Source organism: Sphaerodactylus townsendi, linkage group LG08 (genome assembly GCF_021028975.2).
Source record: "Sphaerodactylus townsendi isolate TG3544 linkage group LG08, MPM_Stown_v2.3, whole genome shotgun sequence".
NCBI classification, from domain to species: Eukaryota; Metazoa; Chordata; class Lepidosauria; order Squamata; family Sphaerodactylidae; genus Sphaerodactylus; species Sphaerodactylus townsendi.
The window spans coordinates 15,616,164-15,640,377 of NC_059432.1; the positions used below are offsets into that span (position 1 = coordinate 15,616,164).

Below are 24,214 nucleotides of genomic sequence, written 5' to 3' on the forward strand. Positions count from 1 at the left end.
TTTACTAAAATAAGATTATTTACTTAAAAATGATACAATGACATAAATTTGTGTACAGAACAAAGCAATTCACGGTAAACTTAAGGCACCTTTTTAATCAGATGCTATACAAAAAAAAGACACTTTAGCATGTTAATATTTAAAAACATTCTACACTTCTGGCATATGTAACAAACAAAAAGAGTATAATCGTACTGCTTATTCCACCCTCTTTTCTTTATTTACATCTTCTATAGGTTAGCTACGTTATTCTCTCTGTATACAATATAGTACATTTTTATATTGGGGCACAATTAAGTCAGAGCACAAAACATGAATTCAGCACGTGGGCTTCTCTACTGCATTCAAGGGAACTAAAGGAGACCTTCCAGGGAGATGATTTAAGAATCGTTTTGTATACATTTGATGTGACTCACAACCCCGAGGCATCTTTATTCTAGAAACAATCTAGCATGAACTTCAGCGCAAAGCCAGGATGAACAGGTGTGGCACAGAAGTGCTCGCTACCACAGAAGACTTTTCACTGAGACTTGTGCAAGAGAAGGACACCTGCTTCCCTTGTCATAAACTTGGTGCCCCACCACTGTTCCTCTTACAGAAGTGGAAAGGAGGAGGACTCTACTCTGGTTCCCCTTTTTATCTCAGCCCTCCAGAAAGGGTTTTCCTTCCCTCGGCAATGCCCTTGTGGAAGTCACATGAAGTTGCTGGAGGAAATGGAAGGAATATCTGTAGCAGACAACCCAGAGGGTTTCGGAAATGAAATACAAGTGTTGAGAGACTATCAAGGGTGCCTAGGCTAGCTTGAGATAGAACTATCAGAACAATGCTAGCTCAAAACATAACTAAAGATTTTACTGGAAACAGTTCAATGGACATCTTTCCACACTCAAATAGGAGTAGCAGTTACACACTGATTCCTAATTTTAGTATTAGCAGTCAATTTGGCTTTCAGAGCTTGAAGACAGATAACATGCCCACTAGCCCGCGGTTACAGTTGGATTTAGGGAGCAGGAATGGAACTCAGGTTGTTGTTTTTACATTTTCTTTTCATTCTCCTTTGTCCAAACCACAAAGGTTCTAGTATTCATGGTTGCAGGGAGTACGTCCTCCATGTACTATGTAATGTGGCAAACGCAGCTACAGTAGCACCATGGAACCACCAATACATTATGCTTACAGCTAAGACAGCCTGGGAGCAAGCCCCTAAAATAGGTGAAGGCATTAACAAGACAAGCACAGGAAACGGAGAATAATGACGGCAGAGAAAAGTGAAGCAGAGTTTTGTGGATTCGTGACAAAGTCACGATTAGGAAGATTTTATACTAAGGAACAGGGAGCCCCAGTCACTAGATAAAAGCAAGTATTTACAGAGGCATTTAATGGTGTGATAAAGCTACTATATAATGATGTTCTTATTGGTACCACAAAAGTTCTGTTTACCAGTAAGACCTCCATTCTTTTAATAAGGCTCCTTTCTTAACAAAAAAACATCCCCTTCTGGTACGGCGATACTTCAGAAAATCTCTACATTCTTGGCCGAAAAGACATTTTGGGTGGAGTTACTCCAAATGACGGCAGGAAAATATGCAAAAGGGCCAGTAACATCACCTGATTTGACTGACGTTTTGGAACATCTCAATTGCAAGTCATATTCTAAATGGAAATTTGCCTATATTCTTATCCCTCTGAAAGCATTCCATACTGTCACATGCACCGGACACATGAATTCATTTTTAAAGCTCACCGATGCTCCTCAATGATTTCAAAAGAATTGCACCTGCTTTTTTCATGCCCCCCCCCCCCCATTGGCACAACTTTGCAAACTGCAAGAGGAACAGTTGAGAAGTGTGCTTCAGAATTACTAAAACAGCTACCAAAACATTTCCCTTTTATTAATGTGGATAACTGGTTAGTAGCGGGGAGAAGGCAGATCAGAAGTATATTTCCCCCGAGCTGAACTAACAAGGACAAAGGATAAATCACTGTAAAGTTCCTGGGGGTGGGTATGAGGGGGTACTTTACCATCCTGTATATTACAAGAAATTTTGAACCTTACTGTCACATGAACTAATTCGTGGCCACAGTTTAGCAATATGCACAGCTACACCAGAAACCAGAGTAAAAGACATAATTGGTAAGAACATTCTGACAAGAAATGGGAAGTATTTGAATCTCAAGATTTCCTAAGGAACGACATTCTAAATGCAGAGTTTTAAAGAAGGTGGTACTTTAAAAAAAAAAAGTGAAATGCCAGCTTTATGTTGCCCCTGCTGAAGAAAGCAGGCATGTTTTGAAATAAGGGCAATTCACTGTAAGATGTCTCTTAGGTAGGGGAAAAATCCCGAAGACATTTAATAGCCCTTCGGTATAGTAAAAATTAGAGCATATACTGGATTCTAGGTATGATGGCTCTGATCCAGCACTGGAAACTTGAGTCAAACGTTAAAATTAAATTTCAGCACCTTAAGCACTAATAAAGCTACCAAACCTCTCATGGCACTTAAACAAGGACTCAGATATTCTGGCTGGGAAGATGAAAAACACACACTTCCCCAGATTTTATTGGGGGGGGGGGGGCTTGGACAGTTCTGGGGGGTACCAGTTTGAGAAAAGCTTCCTTGAGACATACTGCCCACCACTGCCATTCTTCCTTATCTCCACACTGTGCAGGAACAACAGAAGAACAGGCTATATTCTGGGATGTGCTCTCATCTTATGAGAGGTTAGCGGTGAGGCCCAACTAGTTCTAGCCAATGCTCTGTGTGAACTGAGTAAGCACTGTAGAACATGCCTGCATCTCTAAAGTCCTCAGCAATGCACAAGAATTATGGGGCAGACGTGCAAGCATCCTGCAACTGGTGGGTGGAAGCAGCAATGGCTCTCTGAAAGCTATTGGTCTAGACCAGGGGTATGTAACCTGCGGCTCTCCAGATGTTCATGGACTACAATTCCCATCAGCCCCCTGCCACCATGGCCAATTGGCCATAGTGGCAGTGGCTAATGGGAACTGTAGTCCATGAACATCTGGAGAGCCGCAGGTTACATACCCCTGGTCTAGACTAATATTTGGGAGGGTGGGTTGTACCGAATGTCTACCAGCTACCTGTGCAAAACAAAAGTCTGAGATCAATTTTCTTGGCAATGGACGGAAAAAGCATAATCCTTTTTGCTTCAGACCTGTGGCACAGTATTTTTCCATGACTTCCTGCTTTCAAAATAAATTAATTCATAGCTTACGTACTCATGAATTGTTCAGCTGAACAGGTGATAATACTTTTTAAAAAAGCATTACTGAAAAAGCAATGACTTAAGGAAATGTTAAATAAAATTTGTACACCAAGATATAAATTAAAAATACTGCAATAGTTTGCCTGACCATTGGCATTTTGCAACCTACAGAGCAAAATTTAAAAAACACACAACCCCATTTTTGACAGGTATTTAAATTCACACTAGTATGGCATTAAATTTCTGACTTAATGTCTCTGAAAGGGAAATTTAAACAACTCTGTAGTATCTAGGCACATAGTTTGACAGACCGTTTAACATTTCAGGATGTCACACTTTGTGTGTGTGTTGTTCATCAAACGTGGACATGATTATTTGTGATCTCATTAGTTTCAGATTGGCATATGGTGTATTTGCACATATACAAAACAGCAAGTATTTAGCAAATAAAAGTACATTAAACACTATATAAATAACTTCCCTTTTTAGAGCTAGCTATGGTACGGTTTACAGTACAAGATTACAGGCACTTAAATTATCAGAGAAGTTTAACTGATCTATGTTGTGTGTTCAGTCTTCCAAGAATACACAGCACTAGAAGTATGAACTGAGTCAAGGTTGACTTTTCACACCAGACGTGAAGGTGACTTACTGCATAGTATGTAGTAGCCACTGACTTTTGGTCATGAAGCGTATTGTCTTTTTTTCCCATGCAGCACACACAAAAAGGAGGGTGAAAAATCAATGTCCTTAAACAGGTTTTCATGCTCTTGTTGCAAAGGCATTGCAGGAAAAACGGTAACTTTGCACGAACTCAAATGGCTTCTTCGGTACTCCAAATGGCAGCAGAAAAATCGTGGCAAGCAAACAAAACCGTAAATGGCATAAGGAACTGTCGAATTACAAACTGCCCTGGTTCACCCAGAGAAGCAGCGAGGGCAGATTTCCTGCCCAAGACGTGGTATGATATCATCAGGTAGAAGTCTCTCCCCACCCCCCACAAGAACAAGAAAAAGTAAAAGCTTATTTTTCATTGTTGTTTAGTTTAACTTAAGGCTTTCACAGAAAGCACTGCATATATCTCTAAATGTGCAATTCAGTACTCAAAGTTCTGCGGGAGTTTGAAAGTGTGATGGAAGTCTCAATGAAGCTTTTGAAACAAAAAGTAAAACAAGGCTGACCATATGTGGTAACCATGATTCTACAAAGTACTGTACGATTTCATGTTAGCAGCCTGTGGAAGTATGGTGAAGAGCTGTTCTGAAGCTCAGAAGCATCTCCCCCCTTTCCTACCAGACCCTACACTTGCTTGAGTGAAAAGCTCCAGAAGTCCAAACTTCACTCCTCAGCAACAACCACTGATCAGATCTTGACGTCTTGAGATTCTACCATCTTCCCCAGAGTCTTCTTAATCCTCAAAGCTGTGAGTCTCGAGGCGGGATTGTGAGCCCAGCATTCGCACATCAACTTCAATATTGCTCTTAAACACTGAAAACAGTAACAAGAGAGACTCTTTTGTAAAGGAATACCAAGAAAAGAACGTCATGTGATTTCTCAGAGTTAACTCCTGCTGAACATACAGAGATGGTGATAAATAACAGAAGCAGCTATACTTTTGTTAAAAGGATAAAGACACGCTGGGTTGGATCCAGGAGATCCATTCTGCCAGGGGAGCGGCTTTCCTCCAGCAAAACGAGCCTTCTTATGACACCCCATGTTCATGGATCCTCTGAACCTAGCTCAAAACTCCGATATCTGGCATGGCCCAAAGTCTTAAGATCACAGATTACCTATTTCAATGAACAGAATTTCAAAGGTCCTCACTTTTCAGATGTAGAAATGATTATTTTCAAAACTGATGCTCTTCAATGAGCTTTTGGAAGGTTTATCAAACAAAACATACTAGGAATGTATCATGAATGGAAGAATTCATAGACTTGCTCCACATTCACAACACACATTGCAGGCACATATAATGGGACCGGACCTATAAACCTGGTCTCAGTGACTGAAAGTCTGAGCTAGAAATATACCAGGGAGTGCAATCATAAATTGCAAACTGTACAGTAGGAAGGACACCATTTATAACTTGTGCATTTACTTGGCTGTTTTCTGTAATCTGTACAACTGCACAATTGGGGTGTGAATCTTAGTGTGTTCAGATTGTGCAAATTATAATAATCTTTATTACTTTGCTCAGAAGCTGAAAATGAAAGGCCAAGCACAGGAGAACAGGCCTGCGTGATCAGGAAGCCAAAAACTATGAGCCACAGGAAGGGGTTACACACTCTACGAGTAGAGGAATGCCAACTGGGAACCAATGGAAAACTCATCCAAACAAATATCGGCCATCCCACTTCTCCGGGAAGGGAAGCTCTCTTTTCTCTACTGAAAAATAGGAACCCTTGATTTCTTTTGGAAAATTTACCTCATCACCATTCCATCGATTAGATACTACTGGGCGCAGATGCTTAACGCACACCACCTCTCTCATATCCTCATACGAAGGATCGCTTGGCACCATATCATAATATGGTAATTGGTACTCTTCAACAATACCTGCAAAAGCAAATTACAATGGGTTTAAACTCTTATCATGGGTAATATTGAAAATGTTAGGCCACGTGGTGCAGACGCTAGACGAATACGAAAATCTCAACCCGTCTCTTACTGAAGTTGCACCGCTGGCTTTAGAGAGGCTCCCACTGCAAAAGGACACATTCTACAATATTTTATCCTGTCTTCTCTCCAGGAGCTTAGCACAGCTCTAAGGAACTGCAGGAAGAGTGAAAGGAGATGGGGTTTGAAGATGGAAGGGGTTAAATCTCAGTTGAGGAAGAAGAGAGAACCAGAGAATCAAAAACCTTCTGTCTTCCAATCATACCCACTCTTTTCCATCATGGCTGTGAAGCAGCCAATCCATCAGCTACCCCGTTATCATCAGCAGAAGAAAGTCAAGTATGGAGAGAAGGACTAAAGCAGGGGTCTTCAAACTATGGCCCTCCAGATGTTCATGGACTACAATTCCCATCAGCCCCTGCCAGCATGGCCAAGTGGCAGGGCTGATGGGAATTGTAGTTCATGAACATCTGGGAGGGCATAGTTTGAACCCTGGACTAAAGGAACATACACAAATTAAAAGTTTATGGGGAGGAAAATATCTGACACCTTTTAACAAGGCAAGGATGAATATTTGAATTTTACCCTATTGAGTTGGCAAGTTGTTTGGCTAATGTTAGAGAAAACAAAATTATAGGGTTCAAAGACGAGATTTGTGATCTTACCTCCCGTGACACAACGCCGAGCCATTTCCCAAATGATCAAGCCGAAGCTATAGATGTCAGCCATGATGTATGGCTGGAAATGATTTTTATTCAGACTCTCATCCAGGACTTCTGGTGCCATGTAGCGTTTAGTTCCCACTCTCGTATTTAAAGGAACATCCACTTCATTTGTGTCACTACATTAAAATAAAAAATATATATTATTTGAATGGTGTGAAAACATGCAAGAAACAGCAAATATTGAGGTTTTTCCCTCATCAAGTTTCCTTTGCTTCAGAAATAGAAAATGACTATACGATGCCCAATGTTAATATGAATTTCTAAGAATGAACTGCTCTACAGTAATATGAGTATTTTAAACTGTCTCAATGGGGACCTCTAAAGAAGGAAACTGTTCTATTTATATTGCATTTGACTTTCGCTACTTAGTCACAGCAACGTAGTTTTATTGCGATGGCCTATGGAGGCATGTTTATGCCCTTGCAATGCAAATGCGATTGAGATGATCACCCACATACTATTGTATTGTGAATTCTACAAGGATGCTAGAAATCATTTCATCTCGCCCCAATTAGATTTTTCAATTATTCTAGTCACCCTAGTGACTTACTCTTTACGTTTTCACTTGAAGATAAGGATTCCACCAGTTTATATGATGTGTCGACGTTTTGTTACATTGCTAGCAGAATACGGAGATCACTGGTGTCATGTGAAGTTGCTTGCTAATTGTTTATTAGCATAATAGTTGCGCTTTTAAACTTTTTTTTTGCTGGTCTAGGATGGCATTTAATAAAATGAATGAATGTTTTACAGTTCTTGGTTCAGTCTCTCTGATAGTGCATACGAGGTTGCATACCTCCTGCCAAAAAGCAACACTGCCCTGACCTGGATCTCCCAGGCTAGCCTGATATTGTCAGATCCCAGAAGCCACGGAGAGTCAGCTCTGGTTAGTACTTGGCTGGGAGGCCACCAAGGAACTCCTGGGTTGCTATGCAGAGGCAGGCGATGGCAGACCACTAGACTGATGTGCTGGGTACCACAGAAGTCAGGCAGTCAGGTTTATCTCACATCAATACCTCTTCCAAGAAAAACAGAAGAGCTGTGGTTGGTCCGTTTACCTGTTGAATTTGACAGCCAGGCCCAAATCAGCAATGCAGCAAGTCCCGTTTCTCTTTATCAAGATGTTTTTGCTCTTCAGATCTCTGTGCGCAATCGCGGGCTTGCCTTGCGTTCCGTATATCTCCGTGTGCAAATGGCACAGACCGCAAGCAGCGGAGTAAGCTAGTTTGAGCAGAGCTCTGCTGTCCAGAGTGGTGCATTTCAGGAAATCGTACAAAGATCCGTTTTCATGATAATCTGTAATCAAGTACAGCTGGGTCCAGGAGCCCGTGCCTTTAATATCTGCCGCTATAAAACCTGCAGAATTGAGGAACATTATGAGTATGAACACAAGAGCCGTGAATCGATAAATAAAAGCCACATAATGGATTAATGCTGTGGGCCCTTCTGTCGTGCAGAGAGCAACAGTGGCATAGTGGTTAAGAGCAGGTGCATTCTAATCTGGAGGAACTGGGTTTGATTCCCCGCTCTGCCGCTTGAGCTGTGGAGGCTTATCTGGGGAATTCAGATTAGCCTGTGCACTCCCACCCATCCCAACTAGGTGACCTTGGGCTAATCCCCAGCTTTTCCAGCAGAGCTCTCTCAGCCCCACCCACCTCACAGGGGTATTTGTTGTGAGGGGAAGGGCATGAGAGATTGTAAGCCCCTTGGCGGAGGTCTCCTGCAGGAGAGAAAGGGGGGATATAAATCCAAGCTCTTCTTCTTCTTCTTTACACTGGCAACAAAGATCAGATTCTGAAAGTCAAAGATCCCTTCATCAGATACTGTGTCAGAGCTTTGACTCTTGAAAGTTTACACACGGGAAATATCATTGAAGGTCCTACTAGATTTGAATCTAGCTCATCCACTGCAGACCAATGTGGCTTCCCAAGAGATGCCCAAACCACATTTTCCTCATAACAACTCCATGAGGTAGGAAAGACTGAGACGGAGACCGATTGCCCCAAAGTCATGCAGCATTTATGACAGCCAGTACTGTTTACTGGTTAGAGCAGGGGTAGGGAACCTGCGGCTCTCCAGATGTTCAGGAACTACAATTCCCATCAGCCCCTACCAGCATGGCCAATTGGCCATGCTGACCAGAGACTGATAGGAATTGTGCTGGATTCTGGAGAGCCGCAGGTTCCCTACCCCTGGGTTAGAGTGTCAGATTGTTTTCTGAGACACCCAGGTTCGAATCCCGACTCTGTGACTTTATTACTGTTGTGTGATACTATCATTTGGAATTTTTTTAAAAAGATACATAAATGTTGTGACTCCGCCCTCCACAGAAAGTGAATACTCTCCCATCCGAGCACTCTTCCATACTCACCGAGTATATTTTCGTGGCGCATGAGGACTGTCTGGTAAATCTCTGTTTCTCGAAACCAACTGGCTTCTTCAGTGGTAAAAAACACTTTCACGGCCACTTTCTCACCCCGCCACTTCCCCATCCACACTTCGCCATATCGCCCTTTCCCAACTTGCCGCACCATCTGAATTTGTTTGGCAATAGTGCGCTGGACCTTAAGAAGAAATCCGAAATCACTAAATGACTCTATGAACACTTCTTTTGGCGACAGTCCCCTAGTGTTAATTCCAAGAGCCGTTACTGCAAGGATTCCATTACCCCACTTACTGGCAACACAATCCTATGCGATTGGAATTGACACAATTCATGAAGATTTCCCCCCATTTAAATCCTTAAAAATCTCTTTGTCAATAGGATCAGTACCTAAAATCATAACTTGATTTAAGCCTACATTATTTCAATTTCGTACCAGTGGAACTGACCGATAGTTTGAAAATCATACCACACCTTTGAATAATTACCAATGGCAAACTAAATGGCACTGGAATTAGAATTACCTCCATTTAAGATGAGGTTTACAAAGTCAAAAGGTGTTAAATTAAGGAACTTTCAACAGCAAGAGTGTAGTTAAATCACTGATTTACCAAAAGAGGAAGGCCTGAACCGCTGCCGGAGCTCTGTGACTGGTCAATTAGATCCTTCAGGGATTCCCCAACAGGAATGAAGGCTTCATCTTGCTCCAGGTCACGATTATAACACCGTCTTTTTGCAACCCACTTACAATAATGCCTGTAAAACAGCATATCATCACATACACACAAATACACTGAGTGAGTAGATCGGCAATGACATTTGAAGCATCACTGTGTTGCTGCCAACCGTTCGCATTTCACAGTTCACATTTCATGACTGTGAGCTGGCACAGTTGCTACCTAAGTTCATCCTAAGGATTTCAAGTGGTTATGCCCTTAGAAATTGATCAGAATTTTTGTTAAGTTCCTTCCTAAGCAACCAAATTTCCCAAGTGGGGAAAAAATTGGCTAATTAGCCAATATAGTGATAACTTTAATTGCAGGTTAAAAAGTACTAAAAATCAGAAATCTGTACGTCGCTGACTTGGATGCACAATGCACAGCAATGCATAACCAGGAATATAAATTGGCTTAGTGTAGGTTCAGTTGTGCAAGGTCTTCAGCGAACACTTCCCCCCGCCCCCGCCCACCAAAAAAAATTACAGCACCCAAAAACTGGTTGAATAAGACTATGTGCAAATGGAAATGCAAATAGGGATACAATTTTGTGAAAGCAGCAACTGTAGTCTTTTTCTTGCATTTCTGTTTGTGCAAGACCTCTAGCACAAGTGGAAATTTGGCCCTGGAATCAACCCAACCTGTTATTTCAAACTGTATTTTAAAAAGGCTGAATTCCTAAAGTCCTCTAGTACTTCTGGCAGGCACAACAGTCTGTCCTGCTCTCCTCCCTAACAAAGAACGTCTAGTGTGGCAATAGAGTCATACGTTCATTTTACCTACCACAAAAAAGGGCACATTAATAACACACTCACACACACCCAGCCTAGGTGACACGTGTGAGATAGTCTACAACCGGGCTAAGTGAGCTTGAAGACTGCTCCTGACTACAGTCTGCATACTGAGGTTGTCTCGGCCCAGTGAGGTTCACCTCTGTGCCAGTGACAGAAATCTAACTCCGTTCAACTGCAGCACATTTCAAGAGCTTAAGGAACTCGTATCAAAATGCTGCAGATTGGCTGCATACAAGAACTGCAAACTCCAAATCAGATATTTTACCTGTAGCAGAAACAGCTAAACAAGATGATCATAACTATTATGCAGATTGCCATAGAAATGAGAACAGCTATCCAGCGAATGCCGCCTTCAAAGAATCCATCTAAACAAAAAGACAACATGGTTGTTTATCAGTAATTCATATTAAACAGGGACAGTTCCTGCTTTCTCTCATCTATTATTAAACGCTACGGGGAATGCTCTCAAGACTCCTGCCACCATCTTGCACCACTAGGCAGCATTCGCATTTACAGTGACAAACAGAACTGCTACCCCCACCCCATCAGAAGACTTTTCGGGGGTGTGAGGAAAAGAGACCTGCATCCATGAACCTTGCAAATTCAGCTGACTCTGACAATACTGGCCTCAAGTTGAAATAGAGTGTGTTAATTCTGAGAACCTCAAGCGGTATCCGGTCATTTCTAAATTCTTTTTTACAAAAAAAAGAAGCCTACATTTTTGTGAAAGATCGAGAACAACAAACGCCTGGAAGTTTCTCAGACCTGCTCCTACTTCATTCAACATGGTTTTGTTCCCCGACTGAGTATATGAACAGTGGGGAACCAGTTCTAGAGACAAGAAAATTAAGAAGACATATGCTTCATGATGCTCCTTTTCGAATCAACAAGTCACACATTTTTAAGAATTGTGAATTAAATAATAAAACACTGGAGTGTTGTGGGGTTTCATGGGCTGCATGGCCGTGTTCCAGTAGCATTTTCTCCTGACGTTTCACCTGCGTCTGTGGCTGGCATCTTCGGAGGATCCTCTGAAGATGCCAGCCAGAGACGCAGGTGAAACGTCAGGAGAAAATGCTACTGGAACACGGCCATATAGCCTGGAAACCCCACAACACCCCATAAATAATAAAAGTTACAATCTGGAAGGGAAAAAGCCACAGTTACTGGGGTGGATGGCTGATCAAACTGGCAGCCCTTATCACTGAAGTTTTCAGGTGGGAAGGGGAGGAGGAAGGACCCTCCCAGGGATATATAGAGCTACACAGCAGTGAAGGAGCTTCCCTCAGTGATCCTCTAAAGCACAGGTGTCAAACTTAGCGCTGGCCTGGTATGGACTGCAGTTCCCATCATCCCCTCCCAGCATGCTGGCGGGGGTGGTGGGGCATGGTCGAACTGTAGTCCATATACATACTTAACGGAGGGCCACGAGTTTGACACCTGTGCTCTAAAGTTCTTTGACAAGACTGGCTTCCCCAACTGTGCTTCCAACTGCAGCTTCCTGGGTTGGGCAGAAGGTTTCTCTGCATGGTTCAGCGGCTTTTCAGAGGTGTAGTATCACAGCAAAGATGGTGGTAGGAAGGGTATGTGAAAAAGTCCTGGTGTGCAAACAAAAGCCCCAATTGTTCTCCTGTGAATCCTATCCATAGAAAAGTAGCAGTTACTGCACCTGGACTAGGCGGAGGTAATGTGGGTTGCAAATCTCGATTGCAGAAGTCTGTCCGACAGCATTCAATTGTCCGCCGAACCTGTGCTTTTCGAGAATCCTGTAAAGAAAAGGAAATATTTATTTTTACTATTACAGGTATTTCTTGAACTCCCCAGCAGTGGCAAAAGCTGTCACAATGGGGAAAGGTTAATTCTGAAACAGAAATCAAGCTCTTTGTGGCTGATATTACTCTACCATAAAGAGACTGGCCAAGTAGGTCCAAGAGGTTATAAGTGCCTGTCTAAAGAAAGGTGTGATCCAGTGTTTGTGAAGGAGCAATTGTGAAACTCTCGCACTCCTCAAAGGGCATCGCTTAGATTTGGCTCGCTTTGACGAAACGCAACGACTGGCTAGTGGGTAATATTTCTTTTCAGGCCAAGGTGCTTGTGATGGGTATGTATGTTCAGGTTGTCTTGAATCAAATGGATCTATTTCAATCTGAATTCAGGCCTGGTTTGGAACCAAAACAGCCACGGTTATCATGACTGATTTTCTTTGCTGGAAGAGTGACATGGGGGAATATCCCCTTGTTGATTTTACTCAACTCTTGACAGCAGCTTGAAAACTACAGACCATGGGTTTCGCCTTCCAGTTAAGGCCGTTTCCGCACGGCCCATAAGCGGCCGGCCTGGGGAAGCGGTAAAAAGTAGCCCCAGGCCGCCCGTTAACACATGCCTGAATCAGCTTCCACTCCCCAGAGGCGTCGATCAGGCCGCCCTAATCTTTAACCCTTCTAAAGGACGCCGTGTAAGCCTCCTCACGTTCTACTCCGCTGATGTCGCCTGTGCGTTAAGCCTGCTGAAAGCCGTCGGAGCCCCGCCCACACTGTCTCCGACCTCCAGGCGTCGGATGGCAGCGTGGGCGGGGCTCCATGACCGACGAAAGCAGGCGGCAACTTGAGGTCGCCATTGAGTAGAATTGAGGAGGGCAAAGAGAAAATGGCGGCTCCGTCGCGGAACGTACCTCTCCTATCGCGGCGGCCTCCGGCTTGGCTTCTGCTCACCGCGCGCTTAGCGTCTGCGAACGACTTAAGCCCCCATTTTCCAGCACTCTTGGCGTAGATGGGCGCGTCAAGCGAGGCCATTCGTCGGAAAGCTTGGCCTTAGACTGTGTGAAATGCAATCCTATGTAAGTATATGTAGAACACAGGTGTCAAACTTGCGGCCCTCCAGATGTTATGGACTACAGTTCCCATCATCCCCTGCCAGCATCATGCTGGCAATGGATGATGGGAACTGTAGTCCATAACATCTGGAGGGCCACGAGTTTGACACCTATGATGTAGAAGTACTCTTAATGCTTTAAGGTGGTATACAAGAACAACAACATTGCACTTGAACCGTTGTTCATCAAGTGGTTTGTGCAGGCACACATGGGGATTGTGCCTGCAGAGGCCTGTCATGGAGGAGACTATTTAGCTTCTCTTGAAGAATTCACTTGAACTCTCCCAAGTATTCCCTTCCCATCCCCTGGCTGAGAAGTGGGGAAATTCCCACTTAAACGGTCATGGGGTAGAGGAGGAAGCACTCCACTCAGTTCTCTTCCTGCTACCATGGACCAGGTTCCACACGAGACAAAAACAGAGAGAGATAACAGAACAGTCCATAGCAGGAGGGGAGACAAGGATGTGTGACTGCACAGAAGACTACTCGACAAACACGTTACAGGTAAGTGCAACATTGTTCCCCACTTTCTGGCCTTCTATGCAGACCCGCGTGGAAGAGTAGCAAGCTAGCCCAACAGTAGGAGGCAGGGTGCGACTGTTCTGTAAAGATCACTCCGATTTGAGTACGTTAACGAACAATAACCTTAGCTGGAGCTTCTGATGCCAACCATTTTTCATAAAATGCCACCTTCAGCTGGGAGGCCCTAACATTAACGAGACCTTCTGGAAGATCAGGGAACCCAGCTTCTAGACTGACAAGCGGTTGGAAGTGGCCCTGCTTGCAAGGCAGGAGGGAGGCACTCCAAACGGCCATCATTCTTGGCCATCTTGGCCCTTACACTTAAAGCCCTTTTTTTAAAAAGTGCCTTACTGGGCTCCATTGTAAAAAAGAAGAAAAAATGCCTGTCGGAAAAAAGCTGAAATAGCTCAAGAAGCTAACCATGTGATCTAAGACTGTGGCAGAAACAGGATTCCTATATCCCATGACTGTTTAGGAGGGAATTTTCCTGCCTCTAGGCTGGAGGAGCAGAGGGAGCACTTGTGAGAGTTTTAGTGAATTCTTCAAGAGAAACAGACTACTCTCCTTCATGACAGGTCTGCACATGCACAGTCCCCATGTTGTTTGCACAGAAGGCCACAAAGAGGAACCTATTATTATCATCATCATCATCATCGTCGTCGTCGTCGTCGTCGTCGTCGTCGTCGCCGTCGTCATTATTATTATTATTATTATTATTATTATTATTAGGGTGCTGTGTGGTTTCCGGGCTGTATGGCCGTGTTCTAGCAGCATTCTCTCCTGACGTTTTGCCTGCATCTGTGGCTGGCACCTTCAGAGGATCCACCACACAGCACCCAAGTGATTCCGGCCGTGAAAGCCTTTGACAATACATTATTATTTATTATTATTATTATAAACTGTACATGTATATGTATTCCAATTCTAGCCTATAAGGGCTTTAATATACCTAAACTCTTAGAGCACACAGTTGTGTTCAAGGCACTGCTGTCTTAACACAATGCATAATGTATTAATGTCGATATTCAGTTTACAGCGCTTCAGTGACTTACAGGCAGATATAAAATAAATCCATAATCAAAATTAGTGGAAATGAGAACTGTTTTGGCAGTCATGAATTAGGACTTTAAATGGGCAAAAAGGTTCTAAGTTTATTGTCGAAGGCTTTCACGGCCGGAATCACTGGGGCACTGTGAGGTTTCCGGGCTGTATGGCAGTGTTCTAGCAGCATTCTCTCCTGACGTTTCGCCTGCACCTGTGGCGGGCATCTCAGATCCTCTGAAGATGCCAGCCACCGATGCAGGCGAAACGTCACAAGAGAATGCTGCTAGAACACAGCCATACAGCCTGGAAACCACACAGTACCCCAGGTTCTAAGTTTATTTCCAGTCTCTCTCTCTCTCTCTCTCTCTCTCTCCCTCTCTTAATAGCTGCCAAATTAAATCAAAGAAAAGTCACCCCCTCAACTTCCCACACAAAAATCAGATAATTCTTGAGATAAGAGATCTGGAAGAATTTTACATCCACCCTGCTATGTAGTTCTTCGCTGCGTCATCTTGTTTAGGTGATCAGGAAGTACAGCTGTGCATTTGTAATTACAGTGTGCTTGAAGATGCTACATGAATACCTGATGAAAAGACTCAACCAGCACTTCACTCTGTCCCCCTGAAATCTACCAAAAGACAGGTGGAAGTACCTTGCACTGGAAGTCTGCACCTTCATACTTCATGCAGCCTGAAGCAAGTGTAATTTCTCCATTTTCATCTTCTTCAATGATGGCAAAGCAATGTCCATTCGTTCTGAAAATCATAGTCAACTTGATTTTAGCTCTTGAAGCACTATCCCACATTCAACAACCAACCTATTAAGATATATTCATCTATTGCTCCTTCCAGCTCCACAGAAATATTGAACTCAAGCAACTCTGAGGAGCGAACAGCATAGTTCACAGCAGACAGAATGTGGTTGGGAATACTTTGCTCCGTAGCATAGGAAGCCCCTTCTTAAGCGTCTTGGAAATAAGAAATAGATGTGAGCAATTCAGCAAAGTCAAAAAGAAAAAAACGCATGAAAAATACTTTATCAGCATCTTTCAGGCTTTTTCCTCCCGAAAAAAGGGAGACAAAAAAGAGGATCTCGAAAAATGCTAACATTTTCAGGCCAGTTTAGCCCCACAGCCATTTAAAAAAGAGAACCCCTCTCCCGGCTCGCTTACCTGCCAGCTGACCAGGTCCATCATTCAACTCTGTGCACTGGCTCTGAGGCCCCTTCCGCACACGCAAAATAATGCGTTTTCAAACCACTTTCACAACTGTTTGCAAGTGGATTTTGCTATTCCACACAGCTTCAAAGAGCACTGAAAGCAGTTTGAAAGTGCATTATTCTGCATGTGTGGAATGAGCCTGAGGTCCATGTAGAGCTCAGAGGCAGCAGGAATTTTTTGGGTTGAGATCTACCCTATTTCCCCAAATATCAGACATCCCCGGAAAATAAGACGTAGTAGAGGTTTTGCTGAAGTGCGAAATATAAGACATCCCCCAAAAGTAAGACGCAGCAAAGTTTTTGTTTGGAAGCATGCCTGACGAACAGAATACAGAAATATAAGGACATCCCCTGAAAATAAGACATAGCGCATCTTTGGGAGCAAAAATTAATATAAGACACTGTCTTATATTCGGGGAAACATGGTAATATACCCCCAAAAAGCTGATATTAGGAATTGGTATTTTGGGGTTTTTTTCATGACTATTAAACCCAAACCCCCAAAACACTGAGTGAAAAGGGAGGTGCACCCCTAATCAGAAAACCTGCTTCCAGTTCCTCCATACACACAGTGAAGAGTATTTGACATTCCCTGCATGTAGCACAAGAATGTATCTTGCCATGGAAAAATGGTGCTTCACTGCCTTCAACAAAAACAATTCAATACCTGATCATTACTGAGAATCAGTTTAGGGAGATTTCAACTCATCCCCCCCCCCCCCCAAAAAAAAAAATGTCTACTGCATCATAAAACCTGCATTACTCTTCAAAGATTTCAGAGGTCAGCTGGAACAGAGATTTCTAAGTAAATGTGAATAAAGGTCTCCGGTACATGTCAAGATCTAAATTTAGACAGCTCTGCCATTTATTCAAATATAAACATCACTAAAACATGGTGCCTATGAACACAAACACTGCAGTCTGAGTCTAGCCATGTTTATTCAGAAGCCAGTCCCGCGGATGTCCATGGAACATACCTCCTTTCAGTTAACTGGCATTATACCCTTCATGTGGCTGCAGAGGTACAGCATGAAAACAGTGACAGTCACCAATTTTAAGAGACACTAGTGACTCTACAGAACTCCTGGCTGAGGCTCGGGATACCAAGCTGACAGTGGACCTAGACAGAGTTGACTCCAGCCCCACAGGGGATCTCCAACCTTGGTTTACAATGGAGTTGAGATACTTCTAGAACAGTGCTAGGGGAAGATTAAAGTTGATTTAGACACGGCACACGTTACAGGTCTATGAGGAAGGAATGATGGTGGCAAAGAAAGTTTTCTTCTCTGACTCTGGTGAGTTGGCTAAATCTTGTCCTGCAAAAATGATTAAGGGTAGTTTTGGGTCTTGAATAGATTCTCCTTGACTGAAGTGGACTGAGACTTTAGGATTGCAGGGATCCACATTCAAACCAGATCCTTAACTATCATGGCTGCTTAAGTCCTGTTAGGATATGATCCACAGGTCATAGTCTTTCCACTGGAGATGCTGAACCAACTGTTGGAACCAACTGTGGGGTGCCTCGGGATTCTACTCTGTCACTCAAGTTGTTTAGCTAAATATTAAATGATAACATTAAACAAGATTAGCTTGAAATGTGAGGCTAGGTATTATCACAGGCTGCAGTAGGTAAGTCCATAGATTCAGCTGTCTCTGTTTTAAACTGCTACCTGGATGCAATGATCAAGTGGAAAAGAAGCTAAAACTGAATTCAAGACAAAGATGATATTGGTTGGTTCAACTGATGTTTGAAAGGGGACTAACTTTCCTCTGGGGAACTAGATTAGCCTGTGCACTCCAACACACGCCAGCTGGGTGACCTTGGGCTAGTCACAGCGTTTCGGGGCTCTCTCAGTACCACCCACCTCACAGGATGTTTGTTGTTGGGGGGGGGGGTGAAGGGAAAGGAGATTGTAAGTCCCTTTGAGTCTCCTTACAGGAAAGAAAGGGATGGGGGGTATAAATCCAAATTCTTCCTCTTTAGATGGCCTGAAACTATCCTTTTACATCTGAGCATTTCAAGAGCTTTGAAGTGCTTCCAGATTTGCAGCTGCTCTTTGGAGAAAAAGATACAAGCTCTAACAAAGACTGCCTTTTCCACTTTCAGTTGGTTAAGCAATTATCCTCCTTGTGAGACTCAGTCAATCTGGTCATGCTGATCCATGCCACTGTAACGCCTAGGCCAGATTAGTGTAACAGTCTTGAAGGCAACCTGCCCTTTATAGCAACTCAAAAGTTGCAGGGTTTCAATTCAAAGTGCTGATAATTACCTTCATGATCCAGGGCCCATATGACTCTTTCTCATGGTATAGACACATTGCTAATATATTATTTTCCCTCAATAACAGATTATTAAAGTGTTCAGTGTTTTCAGTGTAAAATGTTTTTAAAAAAACTAATATCCAAAATAAGCTGGCAGTCCTTTGTGATTGTTTACTACTGTCCAAATAATGTTTTCTTTTGTCTCCCCAATTTCAGCTCCCCCCCCCCCCTTACCAAACCTCTGGGATGGTAAAGGTAGCAAAGGGTGAAAAGTCTGAAGTGCTCTCAAGTACAGAATATGTTTGAAATTCTGCTTGTATAAAACTAAGGCTTTGATACTAATCATTTATTTGCAAGGGGGAAGGGGGGAAAGAAGTATAAATTCAACTAAAATACTAAAAAACACAACCCATAACAGACAAATAGTAATACTGATCCCTCACATCTTTTACAAACCATATTACGGTTTCATCAATCAACAGACATAAATAATATATCAGTTTTCAGCATTCCTGAGACTACAAAAATCTCTTTTGAGAGTCTTTTTGCTGATGGGCACAAGTTTGAGGAAATTCAGATATTGTTTATCTATATTGACGGATAAATCTGTACTATGGATTAGTGAAATTGTGAGTGATAAATATCACTAGTTGTCTATTAAGTTTTTAGTTTGTATGCTAGATATTGTTCACTTTTTAATTCTTGTTATGCTTTCAGAATCACTGGGCAGTTTTTCCATTTAAAATAGGAAAATGCACACAAAAATTAAACTTGTACTACATAAATCTGCCCACTAGGGGGCAATATAAAGCAACAACTGTAAGGCAACAAAAGTCTGACCCTATCAAACTCTCAGAAGTCATTTAAACTGACAATAAAAGAGAAAAAACAAAAGGAAGGAAGGAAGGAAGGAGGAACTGAGAAATAGAGAAGAAACTAATGAAATGTTTGGGATCTCTTATTCTATGAACACATCTGAAGTCTCACACATAAATCAGGCCATACAATTCATTTCCCACACTAGCTAATGACAAAGAATGGGAGAGATGTTAATTCAATGACAGAGCATTTACTTGAGAAGCTGAGACTCACAGAGACTACAGAGATCAGGGATCAACATTAATGTCCCATACTCTTCACAAGTTATCAATGAGAATGATTTGACCTCAGAGTAGGTTTGCTGATGACCTCTAACACATAATGCAGCTTAATTTTTATCAGTTCATTACTCATCACCAAGAGAGAACAGTTACTTCTCTGGTGACAATACTTACTTGCATGTATTATTGACGGCACCTTCCGGACAGTGCCCTGAGCAGTAGCACTCCAAAAAAGGCAACGTGTCCTCCGGAGCCAGGGTTACTCCATCTTCCTGCTTGTTCTGACTGGTATCAGTCTTTATCCCTGTCCCGTGGAGCATGCTGTCTAGATTCTTCCCTGCACAGAGAGGGAAAAAAAGAATATAATGGTTAACTTGCACGGAGGATGTGGACATTTAGGCAGGAGTTGCCCCTCTAAGGATCTCTGCAACTGTCCTGCTCTGACTCCCTCTTCTCTGAGAAATCTGACAGCTCAATTGCATGTCGTGGCCGATTACGCACAATGTGCTTGCTGCGTGATGGGGGCATATGTCTGTTGCATCAAGATTTCTTGTATGGACCTGTTTCCTCAAGACCCACTTTTACTTTCCCTTCTTTCGGCAGCAAGCGAGACCACTTTTAGCACGGGTCTGATCTGCTTCGCAGCCAGAGTGGAGAGATTTGGACAGCTTTGCCCTGGAGATCTTCCCTCCACCCACAGCAGCCTTCTATCTTCCTCGCGCCACTTTTTTTGCACACCTTCCCCCTCGCCCCCCCCCCCCCCCATGTTGCCGGCTGCTTCAAGTAACAGAAAAGAAGCTCACTCATACAACAGCGACCTCTAATTCTCTTGATATTTTGATATGAAGAGAGCATGGAAATAACAAGCAGCAGCACCAGCAGCAGGAAGTGTTGTGTAGAAGGGACAGGAGGGGGAGAGAATATCTAGGAACGTCCCCTTCTTTAGCAGACTGTGGCCAGGGAATTTCATTGCCTCTTTCATGGGGGGGTAGAGGGGAGGTTTACTTTTGGAACAGTAATATCGACATAAGGACAGCTTAGAGGGTTAAGCCAGCAGTCTTGACTATCCAGTGTAATTAGACCAGTGCCTTAAAAAATCACTTGATGGACAGAGTTAAGAGAACCAGGTCTGGACAGCTCTCTGCAGAAAAACTCTGGGGAAAGGATGGAGAGCCTCCTCGCATGTAAACAGAGAAATGCAAGGATAGCCCTCTGCAAGCCCACTGTGCAAAGAAGACTCCCAAGCAAAGCATTACATGAGCAATAGGTCTGGAAGAAGCTCTGGCATGAGACTTTATTTACCAATAAGAAGCCCCATTATAGTTCAACAGAGTTGAATTTAAAGTATATTTTGGGGATCAGATTGAAAAGATGCATACTGGGTCACTCAATCTTCCTTGTTTTAGGTAATGGTGAAGGCAGTCCTCTGTGCATGCACTAGATCATTACTGATCCATGGGGTGACATGACATCATGATGTTTACTAGGCAGACTATGTTTATGGAGTGGTTTGCCACAGCCTTCCCCAGTCATCTATACTTTATCTCCAGCAAGCTGGGGACTCATTTCACCAATCTCGTAAAGATGGAAAGTTGAGTCAACCTTGAGTCAACTACCTGAACCCACCTTTCATTGGGATTGAACTCTGGTTGTGAACAGAGCTTTTGAGTACAATACTGCAGCATACCTCTCTGCACCACAGGGCTCCCTGTTTTACCTGCAGATAATTCCCATAACCTTTGCATCAGAGATCTGCAATGTTTGCAGAGCAAGGTCCCACCTTCATCCCTCAGAGGGCAGCATGGGACATACTGAATGGCAAGGACATGACAGGATAACATGGGGTATCACAGTCACATGACAGGAAGAGGATGTGTGTTGGGGGGAGTGTTCCTATTCCTGCCTGTGATGAAAAGGAGTCCTCATCACTGCTGTGTGACCCTGCCTTGCCAACCTGGTGCTCCTCTCAGTCGCTGCACAAAGGGAGGTTACCAGGCATGGCCCTTTGCTCTCTAGACATGCACACACGCAGCAGGTCCTTCCAAAAAGCAGCATAAAAATCATTACAGGAGCACATGACCCAGCAGCTGGAGTTCCAAAACTCAGTTGAAGATTGTGACTCTGTGTTGAAAACGCCAACTTATCCACAATTATGATCCTCTCTCCCCTGGGTTCAGGCTTCACCAAGGAGGCATGTCACAACCCACTTCTGAGTCCTAGACTATCGACTGAGAACCAAGGATGTACACTACAGATATAGAAGTGTGCCACTAGCTAAAAAAGGAATGTGTGGATGGAGATTAGCAGAATTTTATGTTTGTATTGTTTTCTAGGTCAGTGATTGTAATAAATTATACTTACTACTACTACTACTACTACTACTACTACTACTACTACTACTACTACTACTACTGCTACTTCATAAGATGCCAGTTAAAAGCTAAGTTGCAGAAAAGGTATACAAGCGGACTAAGTGCTGAATGAAAACTAGTGTTCCTTTCAGTAAAGGAAAAACACAGCCTTATCAGTAAGGTGCAGCCCTAATATGGATTCTTTCTTGATCCCGCAGCAAGCCAGGCAACTACTCAGACTCCTAAGTACCTAAATATATCTCCCATTGATTTGAGCTTCCTGTAATGCTTAAATATTTATAAATCAAAATTCATAACACCGCTTTAATTATCATCATGTGGTGGGCACAGCATCGGATCGAAGCTGTTACAGCAAACATTCAAGGGTATGAAAATTACAGTATCTACAGTTTGAAGAAGAAAAAGCTTAAGCACACATTTGCCTTGGTCCCTTCTACTTAACAACCCTACAGGAAAACTTGGAATCACTGTAGTTCTCAAGGACCTATGTGAACATGTTTAAACTGTTATGCTGCTGCCTTAGATGTAGTAGTATTAATACCACTTCCTTGGTTTGAGGCCTGATATGAAATGTGTGGAAGCATTCCCACTGGCACACAGAGTGGTGATTTGATTAAAAATTATGCGTTAAACATTAATGGCATAATTTTAACAACATTTATCTCTGATCCCTATCAAAACTAAGGTCAAACATTTTGTAGCGTTTTACAGCTATTCATACCTGTGTGAGAAATGCATGTCATAAATTGCAGATCCATCAAAAACCTGTTGTGTTGGATACAACCAACTTTTCTGCAGGTGAAAAAGAAAAGAGAGGTCCAATTTGACCTCTCAGCAAGGTTATGATGGGAATCAAGGAACCTGCATGTGCAAAAGCCATGTGGGACAGAAACTGTGGCAAGGAGAATTGGGCAAGACTGAGTGAAAAAGCTAGCTAGATCAACCGATTGTCTTTTCGAAACAGGATTCAGTTAGATTGGTTTCATTACCAACCCAAGTGAATTATACAGGAAGCAATTCATGTTTTAAAAGGAGGCCTTGTCCTTCCAGTCATCTTAACAACTTCCCGTTTGGGCTTCCTGTGCATTAGAAACAGCAATGTGATATATAGCTATATTAGCTGATGCACTAAAGCAAATTTGGCGTTAAAAGGCAGCTATCACTGAAAAAGTTCCAAATATTTACAGAAAAAGCTGCAGAAGAAATAATCAACAATAATGAAAAGAAGTTTTAAAATTCTCCATAGTTATAATTATGGACCATACCTACATGTTTGAAATGAGAAGTTACATGTTTGGAAGAATATGTTAAAACCAACAACCTTTTCTGTGAGATGCAGATTTCATAATTCTCTATGTCCTCAATGGAACTGTCATTTATGCCTGAAGTTTCCATTTCATTCAGCTTTTCAATGACAGCTGACAGTTTTGGAATTTTTAGTGACTTGGCTCAGTAAGAAAGTAACCCTGACTCTGAAGAAGAAAAGTACTAATTTACACCCTTCCTTTCCCTACTGTTCGGAGACTCAAGGGAGCTTAAAAACTCCTTTCCCTTCCTCTCCCTACAACTGACATTTTGTGAGGTAGGTGGAGCTGAGACAGTTCCAAAGAACTATGACTAGACCAATATCACCCCGAAGGAGTGCAGGAGTGGGGAAATAAATATAGTTCACCAGATAAGGGTCTGCCACTCATGTGGAGGAATGGAGAATTAAAACCAGTTCTCCAGATTAGAGTCCACCAGCTCTTAACCAGTACACCACATTGGCTCACTGGTTGAGGACAGCCAGAGCAGAGGACCAGGGATCTAAATGAGGGTGTTGTTCCAATGAGCAAAATTGCTACTTTAAACCACCCATCTTCATCAACAAATAAATCTGAATGTCATCTGCATATCTGTGAGCATCTAGCCCAAAACTCCAGACCAGCTGGTCAAGGGGCCAAATATAGATGTTAAACAATATCAGGAAGAGAAACTCTCCCTCTACAACTCTGCCTACTCATTGGTGTCGGAAGACATCCCCCCTGCTTGTGCTTCCCTACGTCCCTGACCTTGGAGAACAGACTAGCCACTGCAACCCCGTACTTTGACACTGGGTCGAGTAATAACAGTAACATTGACCCGCCTTGATCCAACTGCCCATGGAGTTAGTCCAGGAGGGCAAACAACGGCGTCTCCATCCCGTGACCAGGTTGGAAGTCAAACTGAACTGGGTTGAAGTCTGAAGTGTCCTCAAAGACAGCATGGAACTTGTCTGCAGCAACTCTCTCAACTACCTTGTCCAGGTACAGAAGGTTCAACATTGGGTGGTAGTTAGATGGATCACTAGGATCCAGCAATGGTTTCTTTGAGTGGTAAGC

General features: G+C 42.9%; 1 protein-coding gene across 1 annotated transcript in view; it reads right to left on the reverse strand.

Moving 5' to 3' along the window:
• The window catches only part of BMPR1A (bone morphogenetic protein receptor type 1A), an 80,865-nt gene continuing 56,651 nt past the window's right edge, over window positions 1-24,214 (reverse strand). Inside the window, exons 4-14 of the mRNA XM_048505327.1 lie at window positions 19,657-19,819; window positions 15,555-15,657; window positions 12,135-12,231; window positions 10,731-10,830; window positions 9,567-9,711; window positions 8,944-9,136; window positions 7,631-7,928; window positions 6,513-6,688; window positions 5,657-5,787; window positions 3,048-4,716; window positions 1-2,917 (exon numbers count right to left, since the gene is read on the reverse strand). Coding sequence (XP_048361284.1) covers window positions 4,591-4,716; window positions 5,657-5,787; window positions 6,513-6,688; window positions 7,631-7,928; window positions 8,944-9,136; window positions 9,567-9,711; window positions 10,731-10,830; window positions 12,135-12,231; window positions 15,555-15,657; window positions 19,657-19,819 — 1,532 coding nt within the window. The 3' untranslated portion in view covers window positions 1-2,917; window positions 3,048-4,590. The remainder of the gene's footprint in view (window positions 2,918-3,047; window positions 4,717-5,656; window positions 5,788-6,512; window positions 6,689-7,630; window positions 7,929-8,943; window positions 9,137-9,566; window positions 9,712-10,730; window positions 10,831-12,134; window positions 12,232-15,554; window positions 15,658-19,656; window positions 19,820-24,214) is intronic.